Source organism: Monodelphis domestica, chromosome 5 (assembly GCF_027887165.1).
Source record: "Monodelphis domestica isolate mMonDom1 chromosome 5, mMonDom1.pri, whole genome shotgun sequence".
Lineage (NCBI taxonomy): Eukaryota > Metazoa > Chordata > Mammalia > Didelphimorphia > Didelphidae > Monodelphis > Monodelphis domestica.
Window position 1 is genome coordinate 96121507 of NC_077231.1, and position 16693 is coordinate 96138199.

General features: G+C 38.5%; 1 protein-coding gene across 2 annotated transcripts in view; it reads right to left on the reverse strand.

Moving 5' to 3' along the window:
• Nucleotides 1-16693, reverse strand: part of LARGE1 (LARGE xylosyl- and glucuronyltransferase 1) — a 612082-nt gene that overhangs the window by 66486 nt on the left and 528903 nt on the right. For both annotated transcript variants that reach the window (XM_001366359.3, XM_056798822.1), the window contains one exon: nucleotides 13683-13808. In XM_001366359.3, the coding sequence (XP_001366396.1) occupies nucleotides 13683-13808 (126 nt within the window). The remainder of the gene's footprint in view (nucleotides 1-13682; nucleotides 13809-16693) is intronic.

The following is a 16693-nucleotide window of genomic DNA, read 5'->3' on the forward strand; positions in this document are numbered from 1 at the left end:
TCAATATGATATGCCAGATGCCTATTTTCCCAAACTCACCATAGAACTAGCACATCCTTCTGGATCATTCATTGGCTTGAAGACACTTTTTTTTTTTTTTTGCAATTGGGGTTAAGTTACACTGAGGGTCACACAAATAGGAAACATCTGAGGCCTTATTTGAACCCAGGTCCTCTTGACTCCAGGTCTGGTGTCTAATTCACTGTGCTAACTAGCTGCCTCTTGAAGATTCTTCTTCACTTCTTTTGTGATATTTCTTCTTTGCATTATTTTGTAGCTTATTTATCCCCATTGTGAGTCTTTTCATTTTGCTTTTGGTGATCTTTACTTTGAATTCTTTAGAGACACGTTTTGTAGTTATATATCCCCAGGAAGAAAAACCAACTACTGATGATGTTCTCTAGGCAAAAGGTTGGGATCCATTGAAAGAGCTTTATAATTTCTATGTGATACAAGTATTTCCCTCACTACTGTTTAATTCCAGAAAGAGATTATTTCCCTTGTAGTGCCTTTCCAAGATATCTGCTATCTATCCATCTTTCCATCCAACCATCCGTCCATCCATTTATCTATCCACCATCTCTCTATCTCTCTATTAATTTATCTAATTTTCTGTCCACCTATCCATTTATCTACTTTTATTCTTCTACCTATCAATTTATCTACTTTTATTTTTCTACCTATCTTCTATATTCTATCTTTCCATCAATCACTTATATCTAACATGTATAGTTATTATATCTTTGGACATTCATCTATCTCTCTATCCAAATCTCCCTCATTCTTACATCTTGATGTAGGGAGATCCACAGACATCCCTATAAATGAATAGATACTGATGAGTAAACTTTTATAAGTTATTCATTTGACTGACATTGAAATCTGGACAACAGGTGAATCCTTTATCCACTTGTTTTTACTCAAGGGTATGGCTGGTCAGAACTCTTTTGAGTGGTCATAGATATTATTGTAAAGTTCTAAAGTCTTATGGCAATCAGCACAACCATCCAGAAACAGGAGCACTGGAGGACTTCATCATCTATGTTCATTGGACTTGGGACTCTGCCCTGGATCTCCTTTGTGATGGTGATGAACACCGAAAATGAGCATGTCTTCATGTGCTGTTTGATACTGGAGATCAGAGAGTCAATGAATAAGGTTATCTCAGTCATATCTTTAAAGAAATCATATACTTTTTGGCATAGGCAAGTTTTAAAGGCAGTGTTTTATTCTATTTGCTCAAATGCTTTTTTATAGTCAATATACAGAAAGCAAAGTGTAATCTCAAATTCTCTACAAATGTGTAATGACTAAGATGGGGTCTGTTGTGGAATATGGCTTACTAAAACCAACTGTTCCCTTCTAATAGCCTCATCCAAAATTCCCTTGATGTAGATGTAGTTTATTCTACACATTCTACAAAATTTCTTATTCTAAGAAAAATGATATGTTGATGGGAAAGGAAGCACATGTGTTTGTTGTTACTAACATTTTTTCAGTCAACTTTTGGGGGGAGGAGTTGGGTAATAATATGATTTGAGATATTTCCATACCTTTGGTATCTTCCCTCCTTTAGACACTTTGAAAAATACATTGCTTCAGGAGTACTACTCTGGGGCAGCTGGATAGCTCAGTGTTTTGAAAGCCAGACTAGTACATCCTGGGTTCAAATCTGGTCTTAGACACTTCCCAGCTGTGTGACCCTGGACAAGTCACTTAACCCCCATTACCTATCCCTTACCCCTCTTCTGCCTTGGAACCAATACACAGTATTGATTCTAAGGCAGAAACAGGGTTTTATGGCTGTTTAATACAGTATATACAGTTGTATACAGTATAATACAGCCATAAAACCCTCAGTTTCTGGATATTATAACTGGAATTATCATGTTAGAATTTCCTTGATGATGAAAAAATTTTTTTACTTTTATAGATTTCTTCCATCTTTTAACTGTTTATTGTAGTACTTCCAGTTTTATTCTTAAATGTTCTCAGGATGAGGATGCTTCATTAGATCTTTCATTAAGCTTTCCCTTTTCTTGTCCTTCTACTGCTTCTGTTTCATGAGGTGATACTTCTTATCATCTTCCACCATTCATCTCTGATTTAAACAGCCCTTTCAACAATGCCAGCTAAACTTTGGTTATCCTTGGCAGCTAGATTTCTCTGTTTTGCAAGTAAATTGTAGTGACTAAGGAAGTTTCGTGGTCCCTATGGTCTCTTCTCTGAAGCCATGGAGTTACACCATATTTTCATGTGTCAATATCCTTTTCTCCACTTAATTTTCAGTTTTGGGCCTCATTTATTGGGGGAGAGGGAGAAAGAGATGAGGAAGGATTGACTAGTCCTGAGTGATATTTCATTGGTGTAGGAGGTAATCTTAGAGAGAAGGTACTAGCAGTGAGAGCAGTTGGGGAAGTGACAGGGAGAGATCTCTGGCAGAAAGTGATGATAGTTGGCCTAAATTTTTAAGGAATTAAGGAAAGCTGAGAGGTGGAAGTGAGGAGCAAGAACATTCTAGGCATAAGGGCCAGGCAGGGAAAAGGCATGAGGCTGAGCAATGGCATGTCATTGGAGAAGGTTAACAAGTGAGTACGTAGATGGGAGAAAAATATAAGAGGAGGAAAAGGTTTTGAAATGTTGTAACAAATGTTACTAGGGGGCACAATGGAGAAAATGCTGGACCTGGAGTAAGGAAAACCTGGGTTCAAATCCAGACTCAGACATTTAATAACTGGGTAACTCCAATCAAGTCACAACCTCTGTCTGTCTCAGTTTTTTCATCTGTAATATGGGAATAATAACAGTACGAACCTCTTGAGATTATTGTGAAGATCAAATGAGAATATTTACGATGCACTATTTAAATGCTAATTATTTGTTATTATAATTAATATTGTTAGTAGTTTTGTTGTTCAGCCCTTTTAGTCAAGTCCAATTCTTTGTGTTCCCATTTGGAATGTTCTTGGCAGAGATACTGAAGTGATTTGACATTTTCTTCTCCAGCTCATGTTACAGATGAGGAAAATGAGACAAACACCATTAAATCATTTGTCTAGAAAGACACACAGCTAAGAAATGTTTGAGGCTAGATTTGAGCTTATGTCTTCCTGACTCCAGGCCCTGCACTTTATCCATTGTGCATCATCATCATCATCATCATCATCATCATCATCATCATCATCATCATCATCAAAAGCAAAATGAAGCTTTCCTTTATCCTTTTGGAGAATAAACATCCATTTGCCAAGGGCCTGGGTCCCAAGAGCTCTGCCACTGCCATACCCAAGAGAAGAGGCCAGATATTGACCAAGACAGTCATTGTTGACCTGATAACATTGATTCATTGTGATCCCTATATTTTCGACGCTTTCTATGCTGAAGATTTTTGGCAGCTTGTAACCCAGGCAGGTACAAAAGTATGCCCAGGAATATGTATTACGTGAAAGCCCAGAGCCACAGGGAAAGCCCCCTCTGCACAGCAGAGCTAGATAGCCACTGGTCTGCTGGGTTAAACCAGGAATTCCATTTTCGTAGACCTTGGGCTGCATGGCTGAGGCTCCTTTGGACTCTTCAATCCTGTGATCCAGTCTTCTGAGATTCAGTGATTTTCCCCCCCTCTTTTCCAATTGCTGACAACTGCCAGACTGGAGCTATGTAAATAGAAACTATGTCCTTGCTAGCCAGTGCAGGCATTTTGCAATAAGGCCTCATTTGAGCTCCCCTAACCCATTACCCTCTTTCACTGGAGTTTCTGTCGTCATTTACTTGGTCCAGCCATAATTGGAATTTGTTCCCAGACAAAAAATGCCTCATTACCCAAGAAGGTAGAAGAAAACAACACCCGCTCTCCAAACACCCAGTCCTCTTGCCCGGAGTGTGTGCACGCAGAGTTTGCTGCATGAATCAGGGGCCTGTCCCATCATCTCTTGCTAGATCAGCTGGAACGTCCTGGAGGCCGTTATTTTCTGGGGCCACAAAGGGAAGAACAGTGTGCAGAAAACGGATGCCCTTGTCACAGCTAAGGGCAGGGAGGCACCATGCATGGCCCGGGGAGAGGAACCAAACCCCATTTGATATCATTCATCATGTTTAATGCTTTGGGTTGTTGTTGCTTTAAAATGGGGAAAAAAATCAATTTGAACTGGATTCTATTATGTGTGAAGAATTCCCGGCAGAGCGCCTACAGCAGGAAAGGGAGGAAGAAGTGGAAACACAGTAATAATCTTCATTGATCCCTGTCCCTTTGTGACTCCCCTGTGAATGCCAGAATAAAGGTTATGGGAAAGAGCCAGGAATTACTCATCTGCTGCCCCTTGCCAAGGACCTACCTGAAGCACTTTATTAACTTTGCGTAAAAAAATCAGCACTGCGCTCTAGGTGTTTGGGTGGTGAGGGCGAGGGGGCACAAGGGCCTGTGCACAAGGGCCAGGCTCAAGGTCATTTTTTTTGGACACAAGTAATTTTTCATTCTGATTCTTTATTTTGTTGTGGAGGCAACTCTGGCTGCCTGAAGTCTGTACCTGCAGAACATAAGCTTAGGCACTTCCTATGCCAAGAGGAAAGACATTCAATATGGGTCTACCAGTGGAATTGTGCATCGGCTACAGGGAAAGGTGGGGGGAGGAGGGGAGGGAAAGAACATGAATCATGTAAACACGGAAAAATATTCTAAATTAATCAATCAATCAATTAGTTAATTAAATAAAAATGTTCAATTAAAGAGGCGAAAAAGCAAAAAAATAAATAAATATGGTTCTACCAATGGAATTGTGCATTAGCTATGGGGAGAGGTAGGGGGAGGAGGGGAGGGAAAGAACATGAATCATGTAAACATGGAAAAATATTCTAAATTAACTAATTATATAAAAATTTCAATTAAAGAGGTGAAAAAGCAATAAATAAATAAATATGGGTATAGTCGGCAGATTATGTCTGTTGCCTTAAGACAAGCCTAGCCATGGTGAAGGAAGTTTTTCATGAGGAATCATGAATTAGCAGTGGCCAGTCATTCCTATCCCCCAGGTTAGCAAGTTCAGTCAACCTGAACGCCTCCTTCATCTTCCCTATTTTTTTTTTTTACTAATCTACTCCCACAGCAGATTTCACATTGGTTGTCCACTGCAACTCAGCTACTATCGCTTTACTTCAGGATCTCATCACCTCTTGCCTGGACCACTACTATAACTTCCACACCTGTGTCCCTGCTTCCATTCCCTCCTGTTTCCAATTCATCTTCCATCTTCATCTCAAATACTCCAGTGGGTCTGTGGTCTCATCAGTGTGGATTTTCCCTCCCAAGGTACAGGTTGTGACGCATCCATTTCTACCCATCTTGTGGAACACTTTTCCATGTCCTCCCATAAGTTAATCATCTCTCATCTCTGTGCTTTTATGTGGGATGTTTCTTTTGCCTGGAGTGTATACTAATAGGTATAAATGTTATTGCTCCCAAAAGAGTACAAGGTCTTTGGGATCCAGGGCTGGTTTTTTTTTTTTTTTTGGTTTGTTTGTTTGTTTGTTTGTTTGTTTTTATATCTGTAGTTCCTGCTGAATGAGAAAATGGCAAACCACTTCAATATCTTTGTAAAGAAGAGCCCCAAAAGGGCTCACAAAGAGACTGACACTACTGAAAAAAGACTGAATTAGAAAAATAAATACTTAATAAATGCTTGCTGATTGATTGAATGATTAAAGTCATCCTCCATCCATCTGCCAAAACAACTTTTCTGACACATGCTTCTGAACCTGTCACCCTCCTATCCAAGAACCATCAGTGGCTCCCCACTCCTAAACACCATATTTGAAGACAAAAAAACCTGGGTTCAAATCCTAGTGATGCATCCCATTAACTGGGATAACACACAAACAAACAGTTCAGCACGGAGAACGCTTCCCAGTATGGTGGCATTCTTGATTTTCTTGCTTATTCCACATTATTTTTCTTCCTATACTTTATTTTTGGGCCATTGCTCCTTGAACTTGTTAGTCTATCATCAATCCCTATGACTTTTTACAAGGAACCTAACTCAGAAGCATGGATAGGATGTCTTTCCTCTTAGAATCCATAGTTTATTTCAAGGCTCAGCCCACTGGCTTCCTCTTTTAGAATACCTTTTGTGATGCCCCCTCATTATAAGTGTCTAGTGCTTTCCCAAGGTGTCCTGAATTCACTTAACTACTACACATTTTTACACAATATTTACACATATCCCTTCAGTAGTAAATTAGCTTCTTGTGGGTGGGGATATTTTTCATTTTCTCATTTTTTAAAAAGCCTTTAACTTATGTCTTAGAATTGATACTATCAGTTCCAAGACAGAAGAGTAGTAGTAAGGGCTAGACAACTGGTGTTGAGTGACTTGCCCAGAGTCACACAGGTAGGAAATGCAGAGGCCAGATTTTAACCCAGGATCTCTCATCTCAAGGCTCGGCGTTTTATTCACTGAAACATCTAGCTGCCCCTAAGTTTTTTTCTTTGTAACTCCCTGGACTCTTGCAGAAGCCAGAACAATTTTCCCAAAGAGCAGGTCCAATGATCTCATCATTTCTACTCAATAGATTCCGATAACTTTTAGCTATAGGATCAAGTATGAAATTCTCTGTTTCACATTTAAAGGCCTGCCTTCATTACTTGTCTTCTTCCTTCCTTTACAGTCTTCTTATCCTTTACTCCCCTCATAAATTCTGATTCCTGGCTTACTTGCTTTTCTCACACCTGAGGAATCTCCCCAAATGGTACTTTTACAGTGGCTGTTCCCCATTTTTAGCATGCTCTTCTCTCTCGCCTCTGCTTCTGAGTTCCCTGGCTTCCTTTAAGACTCAGACTGAATCTTGTATTCTGTGGGAGGCATTTTCCTGCCCCACTTCTTCTTCCTCTGCCAATACCTTTTCTCTGAGATAATCTTCCATGTTCACAGTATGTTATATGAACAGTTATTTTCTTGTCAACTCCCCCATCAGACTATGAGCTCCTTGAGAGCAGGAACTTATATTTTTGTCTTTTTTTGCATCCCCAATGCTTATCCCAGAGTCTGACACAAAATAGGCACACAACAGAAATTTAATTATATGTTAACATTATACATTAACCTAGTGTTTGGGACAGAGTAGATATTTAATGCTAATTGGATTGGATTGCAATTGGGACCAAGAATCCAGATGAGATTTTGGACATTTTAGTGAATAATACCAATTTACTGACTTGTCACTGCCTTATTTACCTGCTTGAATATCTTTTGGGTTAGTTTCTATCTTTGGTCTTGGTCTATCTCCTCTTACACAAGTTGTGTGTGATAGTAGAAGAGCATTGTATTTGAAGACAGATCTGAGTTCCATTCCTTGCTATACAATCCTTTAACTATTTGATAATGAACCAGTGATAATGATGACAATGATAGAATGATAGTGACAGATATTTATATATCATATGTTGATATAAATTTACTTTATATATTTATATGTACATTTCTACAAATATAAGCAAATTTTATATAAATATATAAAATAAATAAATTTCTATATAACACATGTATATATCAATATCTATCTATCTATCTATCTATCTATCTATCTATCTATCTATCTATCTATCCATCCATCCATCTATCCATCCATCCATCTATCTATCTATCTATCTATCTATCTATCTATCTATCTATCTATCTATCTATCTATCCATCCATCCATCTATCTATCCATCCATCCATCTATCTATCTATCTATCTATCTATCTATCTATCTATCTATCTATCTATCTATCTATCTATCTATCTGTTTATCTATCTATATCTAGTTACCTATCTATCCATCCTTCTATCTTATCTATCCATCCTTTCTATTTACCTATCCATCTTCTCTCTCTCTCTCTCTCTCTCTCTCTCTCTCTCTCTCTCTCTCTCTCTCTCTCTATGACATTTTTAAAGTTTTCAAAGAACTTTCTACCCATTATCACATATAATTCTCTCATCTTCTTCCATGGGATCTAGATATTACAGGCATTGCTATTTTCATTTAAAAGTATAGGAGATGGAGGGGTCAAAAGGATTACTATTAGAGAAGTTAGTTAATGAATTCATTTGGGTTGGTAAGTACATAGCTATTGCAAGTGATGGAGGCAAGATTAGAATTCAGTTCTCTTCTGGCTCAGACAGAGTGTGCCCTTCATTCCACCTATATAATTTGACAAGTCTCTTCTCTAGGCCTCAGTTTCTTTACCTTTTTAGACTCCAATGTTTTTAGGATTATTTTCAGTTCTACATTCTAAAACTGTTTGCTTTTAAGTAGTTCCTCAAGCCACCTGGGGAGAATCGAGGTAAGATTTCTTCTGTGGCTCTTGAGCACACCCATTAAGTGGAATCTGCTCATACCCAGCAGTGGGCATAAGCTGGGGGTCTCATGCAGCTAGCATCCTCTCCTAAGTCACCAGCATAAGCTTGATGTGGAACCCTGTGAGTATAAAGGCACCGTATCCTATTGTTCTCCTCTATCCAGAGCCCCCATCCAATTCGGATCTCCAGGTGTTGACGACAGACTGCTGACTTATATATAATTCATTCTCTATCCATCCCCTCTCTTCATGTAAATCTCGGTCTAATTGTGATATTGTGTGAAGAAAAGAAGACTTGGGATCTTAGGTTCGATTCGTGGCTCTGACACCTGCTAGTTGTGATTTTGAGCAGTGATTATGGGACTAACATCTCCAAAGTATCAGTTACCTCATTTGTAACATGGAAAGAAGAATATTTATCCTCTCTGCTTTGTGGAATTGTTATGGGGAAAACAGTTGGCAAATTGTGCCGCTTTATATGAACATGGGCTGCGGTTATTATCATATCAGTTTTGTTCTTTTCTCACAAATCTCTGCCTAATTACTTGGATTGTGCTCCCAGACTGCTCCCTTTTTTCTTTCCTTCTTTTCTTTTTTGCTACAGGATATCTGGCCTCAGAGAGGGGACTTGGTTGCTGAGTTCAGAGGCTCCTCTTGACTTTTGATTTCCTGGCCTAGAGTTCAGGTCTACATGATATAGCTGATCTGTCTAGCTCCTCTAGACGCCCAGGCTCTGGCTGTCCAGGAGCTGCCTCCAGCTGGATACTGACCACTCTGAACTCACATTGGAGGAAGTCTTGGCTAGAGGCTACATGATTGGCTTAAGACCTGTGAGGGATAAGTCCAGAGTCACAGAAGCAGAGATTTCTAGCTTGAAGGGACTTCAAGTCACTTCACAGAGGAGGAATTCAAGGTTCAGAGAAGTGAAGTTCACACAGAGAGTACAAAGAAGAGCAAAGACTGGGAATTGGCTCGCCTTACTCCAATTTGAGTGCTTTAATCAGTATATCACCCTGATTCAATATAGGAAATGACAGAAGTGGGAACCCTCCTAAATGAGGTTGGACTGATAGGATGAAGTAAATAAGATGAAATAGGGAGGAACATAAAGGGATAAATATACTTTGGCTGAAAAAAAATGAATGGCACAAGCGTAGTAGGATGGAGATAACATGGTTCAAGTAAAAAAGAAGACTTAGGAATCCAGCCAGTTATAAGCGCAACATTAGTTAGAATCTAGTGATGACTAATTTGAGGCTTGCCCATTTTGCTCCTCTACCCTGCCCATCGTTTAGGGACCTCTTTTGCAGTGACACTGATATTTTGAGGTATGGTTTCCAATGAGTTCTGCCATTACTTTATCATTCAGATTGTTCTAGTAAGGCGCTAAAGGAATGGTATGTTGGGTCAGGTAGAATAGGAAAAGAAGGTTAGATCCTGAAACTTTAAAAAAGGATGTGTAAACAAAGGGTGAATATTAGGTGGAGGCAACAAAATCTTAGTTGGAAAGGACTCTACAAGGTTATGTAGTCAAGCCTAAGCACAAACAAGAACACCCTCTATAAGACAACCAACAAGGTGTCATCCTGTCTTCATTGGAAGACCTCAAGTTAGGAAGAATTGACCAATTCCCGAGGCAGCCCATTTCACTTTGGAGCAACTTTAATTGCTAAGCAGGTCATATTTTTTTATATAAAATCAAAATTTGTATTTCAAAACATCCCATTCATTACTCCTAGTTCTTTCCTTGGGAACAACAAGTAGAACAAGTGTAGTACTCTTCCTTCCTTCCTTCCTTCCTTCCTTCCTTCCTTCCTTCCTTCCTTCCTTCCTTCCTTCCTTCCTTCCTTCCTTCCTTCCTTCCTTCCTTCCTTCCTTCCTTCCTTCCTTCCTTCCTTCCTTCCTTCTTTCCTTCCTTCCTTCTTCCCTTCTCTCTCTCTCTCTCTCTCTCTCTCTCTCTCTCTCTCTCTCTCTCTCTCTCTCTCTCTCTGTCTCTTTCCCCTTGTGATCTGTCTTAGAATCAATACTGTGTATTGATTCCAAGGCACAAGAGTAGTAAGGGCTAGGCAATTAGGATTAAGTGACTTGCCCAAGGTCACACAGCTAGGAAGTATCTAAGGCCACATTTGAACCCAGGACCTTCCATTTCCAGGCCTGGTTCTCTATCCACACAGCCACCTAGCTGCTTGTCTCATACCTTTTTCACAAGACAATCCTTCAAATGCATAGAGAAAGCTGTCATACACTTTCATATCTTTCTTAATTTTTTTCTGGTAAATGTTCCCAGTTAAATAAATGAGTCCTTACGTGCCATTAACATGAGATCTGTTATATTTTTTCTTGCTTTTTGCTAGTAGCACTCTAATTTTTCAGTCTCCTACCTGAAGCCTGACTCTCATGGCATTAAGTGAAATACTTTAGATGTTTGTGATCAGGAAAGAGGACAGCAATATACTTAGCTAATTCCTTTACTCAATCAGTATTGAAACAAAATAATATTTGTGAAGTGCTCAGCCTATTATGTGGCACATAGTAGGTGCTTAATGTATAGTTGTCCTCTTCCTTTTATTCTCAACACTTCTCCTTAATGCTATCCATGACTGAAAGCTTTGAATCATACAAGCACCCTTTCTACATTATAAGGTTAGGAGCATGGTGCCCCCATGCTTTGGAAAATCCAGGTAAATTTTTTTGGCCCTCTCTTTATATCTGAGAAGTCTGAATTTTTTTCTTTTTCTTTCATAAGGTATTTGCAGCACCTTATTGTAAAATTTGGGTTAAGAATTTGGCCATAGGCTAAACATTTTTGGTATCAATAATATGGAAACAGGTCTTGATCAATGGCACATGTAAAACCCAGTGGAATTGTGCATTGGCTATGGGAGGGGGGTGGGAGGAGGGAAGAGAAAGAACATGAATCTTGTAACCATGGAAAATTTTTCTTAGTCAATTAAATAAAATTTTAAAGAAATAAAAAATTTTGGTATTAAAAGATAAAATACATTGACATTATAAAATACTATACATATATTTCCGAGTTCCCAAACTTTTTCTGTGTTGTCTGCAGATTCCACAAAACTCCAAAAATTTCTATTTAATTTCTTATGGCCACCCATGATATATCAAAGCAGCAATTGGGAAAGCAGCCATGTGGAAGTAATCCCTGTATTTGAACAAAAATTTGAGAACTCTGCTCTAAGAATTCTTCTTCTGGACTTCTAACAGCACAGCGCCCAGGATATAGAAGGTGTTAGTTGATTGTGATTGAGTGACCAGAATTACAGAGTGGTCACATAAGTGAGGTTTACTGCTCTATCAGGAGACAGCATCATAATGCCAAACCATAAGCTTTCTTCAAGTTGACTGGCCATAGCCTTGGGTACTGGGATGATGAAATCATCAGAGCTCTCCTAAGGACATCAAAGATGAAACAAATCGAAGTCACAGCCTCCTGGGCTTAAAGAAATGTGTTTTTTATTAGGCCCAAGGTAAACAAAAGCACACCTGGGAGGTCAGGCTGGATTTCTGATCTCGTCAACTACAATGACTATCCACTTGGAATTTTTCCTAATGCTCCCCCAATCACACTCCCAATTCATCGTTTTCATGTCCTATTCTCCACTGGGTTACTACCCTGCCTCATTTTTCATCGCAGTCTGGTTTGCTGTGATAGACCACAAGTCATAATGCTTGGAGTGTCCTCATTCTCCTCAAAAGTTATAGAAACTGGCATCCTTTGGTGTCTTACAAAAATGTTCAAATCTGACTAAGGGGCAATGCCTTTTATGGAGACACCACCAATCAGCCATAAAGGGAATGCGACATTTTTCATATAGACTATAGTTTTATTTTTCAGAGAACCACAGAGTTTTAAGGTTAGAATGGACATCAGAGTTTATTTAACATACTCCATACACAAAATAAAGCCCTACAATGACACGCTAGATAAGGTGGAAGTGGACCCTTACTTGAAGACCTTCCAATAGTGGGAAGCCTAAGCAGCTAATATCACACTGAGTGATAATTTTAATTATTAGGAAGTTTGTCCTGACCTCAAGCCTAAATTGCTCATTTGGCAGATTTCACCCATTGCTTCTGTTTTGGCCCTTTAGGGGCAAAAGGGACCAGCTAAATTCCTTTTCCCTGTTGCATCCCTTCAAATAATCAAAGAAAGCTATCCTGTTAGCCCAAGTCTTCTCTTATGCTAGTAAAATCCCACCAATCCCTTCTACTACTTTTCTAAAACTCCTTTTCACTCGGTTTTCTTGCCTCAATTAGAGACAAAGTGAAAGGAATTTCTCCATTGAGTTTTGTAGTCATTTGCATGATCTAGGGCCCTCCTAAAAAGTAAGATAAGATTCCTGGATTGGAGATCTGGAGCTGGAAAGTGCCAGAGAAGTTACCCAGTCCTAATCTCAGAGAAAATGGAGAATACCTGATGAAGAACAAAGGGAACAGAACAATTAAAATAATGATAACCTCACATACACACAAGTGCACATGCAGAAACCTCAAAAGACTTTTGATTTCTAATTGATGCATTGATAAATCATGAGAAGAAAGATAGATTTGAGAAGTAGAAGAAGAAAAAATCATACTTCTCATATATGAAGAGAGGGCCAAAATTGTTGGATATCACTAATTTGGGAATTTGCTTTTTCTATCTATACAGATCTGTATTAAAGAATTTTAATTAATTTTCAAAAATTTGGCTCAGTTAAAATAGAGTGGTGATAGTGGGAGGAAAGATTTATAATTAAGAAAAACTTGCTACTTGAAAGACAAAAATAATAAAATTTAAAAAACAGAAAAGAAGAGATTATTTAATCCAATCCCCTTATTTTACAGAGTTGGGAATGGAAACCTAGGAAGAAGAAAAAGACGCATGATTTAGCCAATATACATCTGGGATTTGAATTCAAGATCTCTTATTCAAAATCCAAAATTCTTTTTTCTTCAAGTTCCTCTGAGATAAGATGCAACCACCAAGACCTTTAACTTTCCATTTCAAGGACTTAAAGTCTTGGCTTCTCTTTACTTCTATTCCTGAAGTCTCTTATTTCTTTCCACTCACCCTTGGTTGTATTCTAGTAAAGTGTATGAAGGAACGAGCTGAAACAGGCTATCACTTGATTATCAGGTCTCAAGTTTCCTGAACAACAAAGGAAGAAACAATGGAAGCAAAGCAGACTTCTCTCTTGCAGATACACAGAAAATGTGTGGCCATTCATTCTCATGGAAGGGCTTTCCCTATCTTCTCTTGCCTTGTCACCAGTGAACATTCCATTCCACCTAGAGAAGGGTTTGGGAAAAGAGAAGGACAAGTTGCCATAATGGTCCACAGTCACCCTACCTTTAGATCAGATACATCCCGGTAACACTGTTCAGAACGAGTGTGGTCAGACAGCTGGACATTCCAGAAGCAGGGGAGCTGATACACGAGAAATGGATTCTGCTTGATGACAGCATTGAAAATATCCTAGGAGATACAACCAGGCCAACAATTAGTCAACCCAAGCCCATTATTTGAGCTGTCTCATCATCACTGTGTCTTACCTGAACAGGCTTTTGATCACAGATTTAGAATAAAAAGGGATAGTAGAGGCCATGAAATCCAAGCCCCATTTCTTACAGATGAGATAACTATGGTCCAGAGGGATTAACTCTGGATCATTGATTTGGAGTTGGATGCAACCTATGAATTATCTGATCCAACCTCCTCATTTTATATATCAGGAAATTGAATCATTGAGCACATTTTAAGCACCTGTTATATGTGAAGCACTGTGCTAAGTGACAAGGATAGAAAGAGTAAAAAAAAATTTTCCTGGCCATCAAAGAACTTATAATCTGTGATCCACAGATGTTGTGACTTCATAGGCTCATAGATTTAGCATTGAAAGGGACTTCAGTTTCATCTGATTCAGTCTTCTTTTGTAGAGGAGGAAACTGAGGCTCAGAAAATTAAAATGATAACCTAAGCTCCTAGATTTAGAATTGGAAGAGACCTTAGAAGACTTTTCAGTTTGACATTTGAGAAAACTAAGGCATAGAGAGGTTTAATTAGTTAAATGACTTCACCCAGGGTCACACATCTAGTAAATATCTGGGGTAGCCCTGAAGCCTAGGCTTTTTGAGTCCGAGTACAGAGCTACCTTCACTCCTCACTTCTCCGGCTAGTTCCTAAAATAGTGGTAACAGGGAGTTGCAAGTCTGTCAACCTGTGATATGGAGCACTCTTTAATGTACTCCAGCCAAACTGCATCCCTGATATTCTGTGGATATAAAGGAATGAAACATAGTGGTAGATTTAAGGAAGAGTTTTGTTTCTGGATTTTTTTTTTGAAGTCTTGTCTTTTTTTTTCTTCTCATTTTAAGAAGGCATCTTAGACTCTGATGAGTTTTGAGGATTTTCTGAAGAGTTTGGCTGTATTGAAGTAAGTCCCTAAAGACATCTTCTTGGCTTTGTTTCTGCATCCCTCCTCTAGGATATTAACCTCTGGGTGGCTGACCCAGGTATGTGTGTGTGGGAGAGAGACACCCTGATATTTTATAAATTACAGATGATCTTGATATTGGTTGGAGTCAGTCTTCAAATACCAAGCAAATATCATGATGATAAAACCTTTCTGAGGCATCCATAAGCTAGAAATCTAAAATGGTCTAATTTTGAAACTCTGACATGAGAAAATTTGATAACTAGGAACATAATTGTGCTAAATGAAGAAAAAGTGGCCCTAATGGGTTACTGAGCACCTCTTTCATCTTGGAAAATGGGTCTAAATTTTTTTCTATATATAATTGGGTGTAGACTTCTTGTCTTCCCCTATTACAATCTAAGCTACTTAAGAGTAGGGACCATTTTGTTCTTTGTGTTTGTGTCTCCAGCACCTAACACAGTGCCTGGTACAGGGTAGGTATTTAATAAATTATTATTGAATGACTCATTAAAGAGATATGAATGGCTCAAAAGATTCTTGAAATTCACATGGAGAGTATTTGGGAAAAAATGATTAGAGGAAAAGACAGGCTTTCCTTCAGCCTACCTTTATATGAGGCTGAGTATCCCATAATGACACACTTGGGCTACTGAGTGGACTTCATATGGAGAAACAGCCCACTGAAGAGATAGTATTATGAAAAGTTGGTTCTCACTCAATTTCTCTGCTCCAAGAAATTGTAGAAGTAATCTCTGAAGCAATTCCTGCAGCTTTCTGAGAAGGCTGTGATAGATATACCAAGGATTCCACAAGGACAGCAAACTGGAAATACATTTCCCATTTAGTGACCAAATCCAGACATATCAAGGAAAGTTTTAACCCTTTGGGGCTTTTCCCTGAGACACAAGCATATGGTCAAACTCATTAAATTATTCCTAACAAACAGTACCAGAAGGTGAATTACATGCCTCCAGAGTCTTAGATGAATGAATAAACTTTCCATCTCTAATATGAAGGTCCAACTGCTGGATTTCTCAAAGTCAGGTCACTAGGATTCAATAAAAAATGGTGACTATGAATGATTTATGAATCCTCTTCCCTAATTAAAATATCTAACATGTACATTTATTCTATTATTATTAACTTATAAATATCAATAAACGAGCACTTTATAAAGTTTATAGCTTTATAGCTGGAAGCACCTTCTAAAGCCATCTAGTCTAATCCCCTCATTTTATTGTTCTCTGAGAAAAAGAGAAACTAAGTGCTTTGCCCAACATTACACAGGTAATGGAAGGCATGAGATTTGAACCCAGGTTTTTTGACTTCAGAATCACTGATCTATTCACTATATCATCATTTAGCTTTATTTCTAATACAAAGAAGAGGAAAGGAGAATTGTGTATGACATAGTGAATCTCTTCTTGGCATTGTTTGTTTTACAAACATTTATATTAAATTTAACAAGGTGATTATAACACTGTCTTGCATTTCATTACATTGGAAAGGCTTTGGGTAAGGATTCATCAATGGATATGTGCATCTGTTGGCTGAGCAACTAAACTGAGAGAGACTCAATGCCTTCCACAAAGTGACGAATTTCTTTGGTTACAAACATTCAGAAACCATAGTGCTATGATCTCTGTTGGTCCAGGTAGACATGTGGTTTCAGAGTTGGAAACAAACTAAGTTTCCATCAATTCAATCCACAAACCAAAAGTAATCTTTTTTTTAACATATTGCCCAAATACTACTGTAGTTTTTGCTTACATTCCTCTAATGAGAGGAAACCACACTAATGTTCTAGCCATCCCGTTCCAGTTTTGGATAGCTTCAATTATTCAATACTCTTTTATACTAAACTAAAATCTGGATTGATGCCATTCCCATTAATTTCCCAATGTTCTGCTTTCTGGGGCCCAAC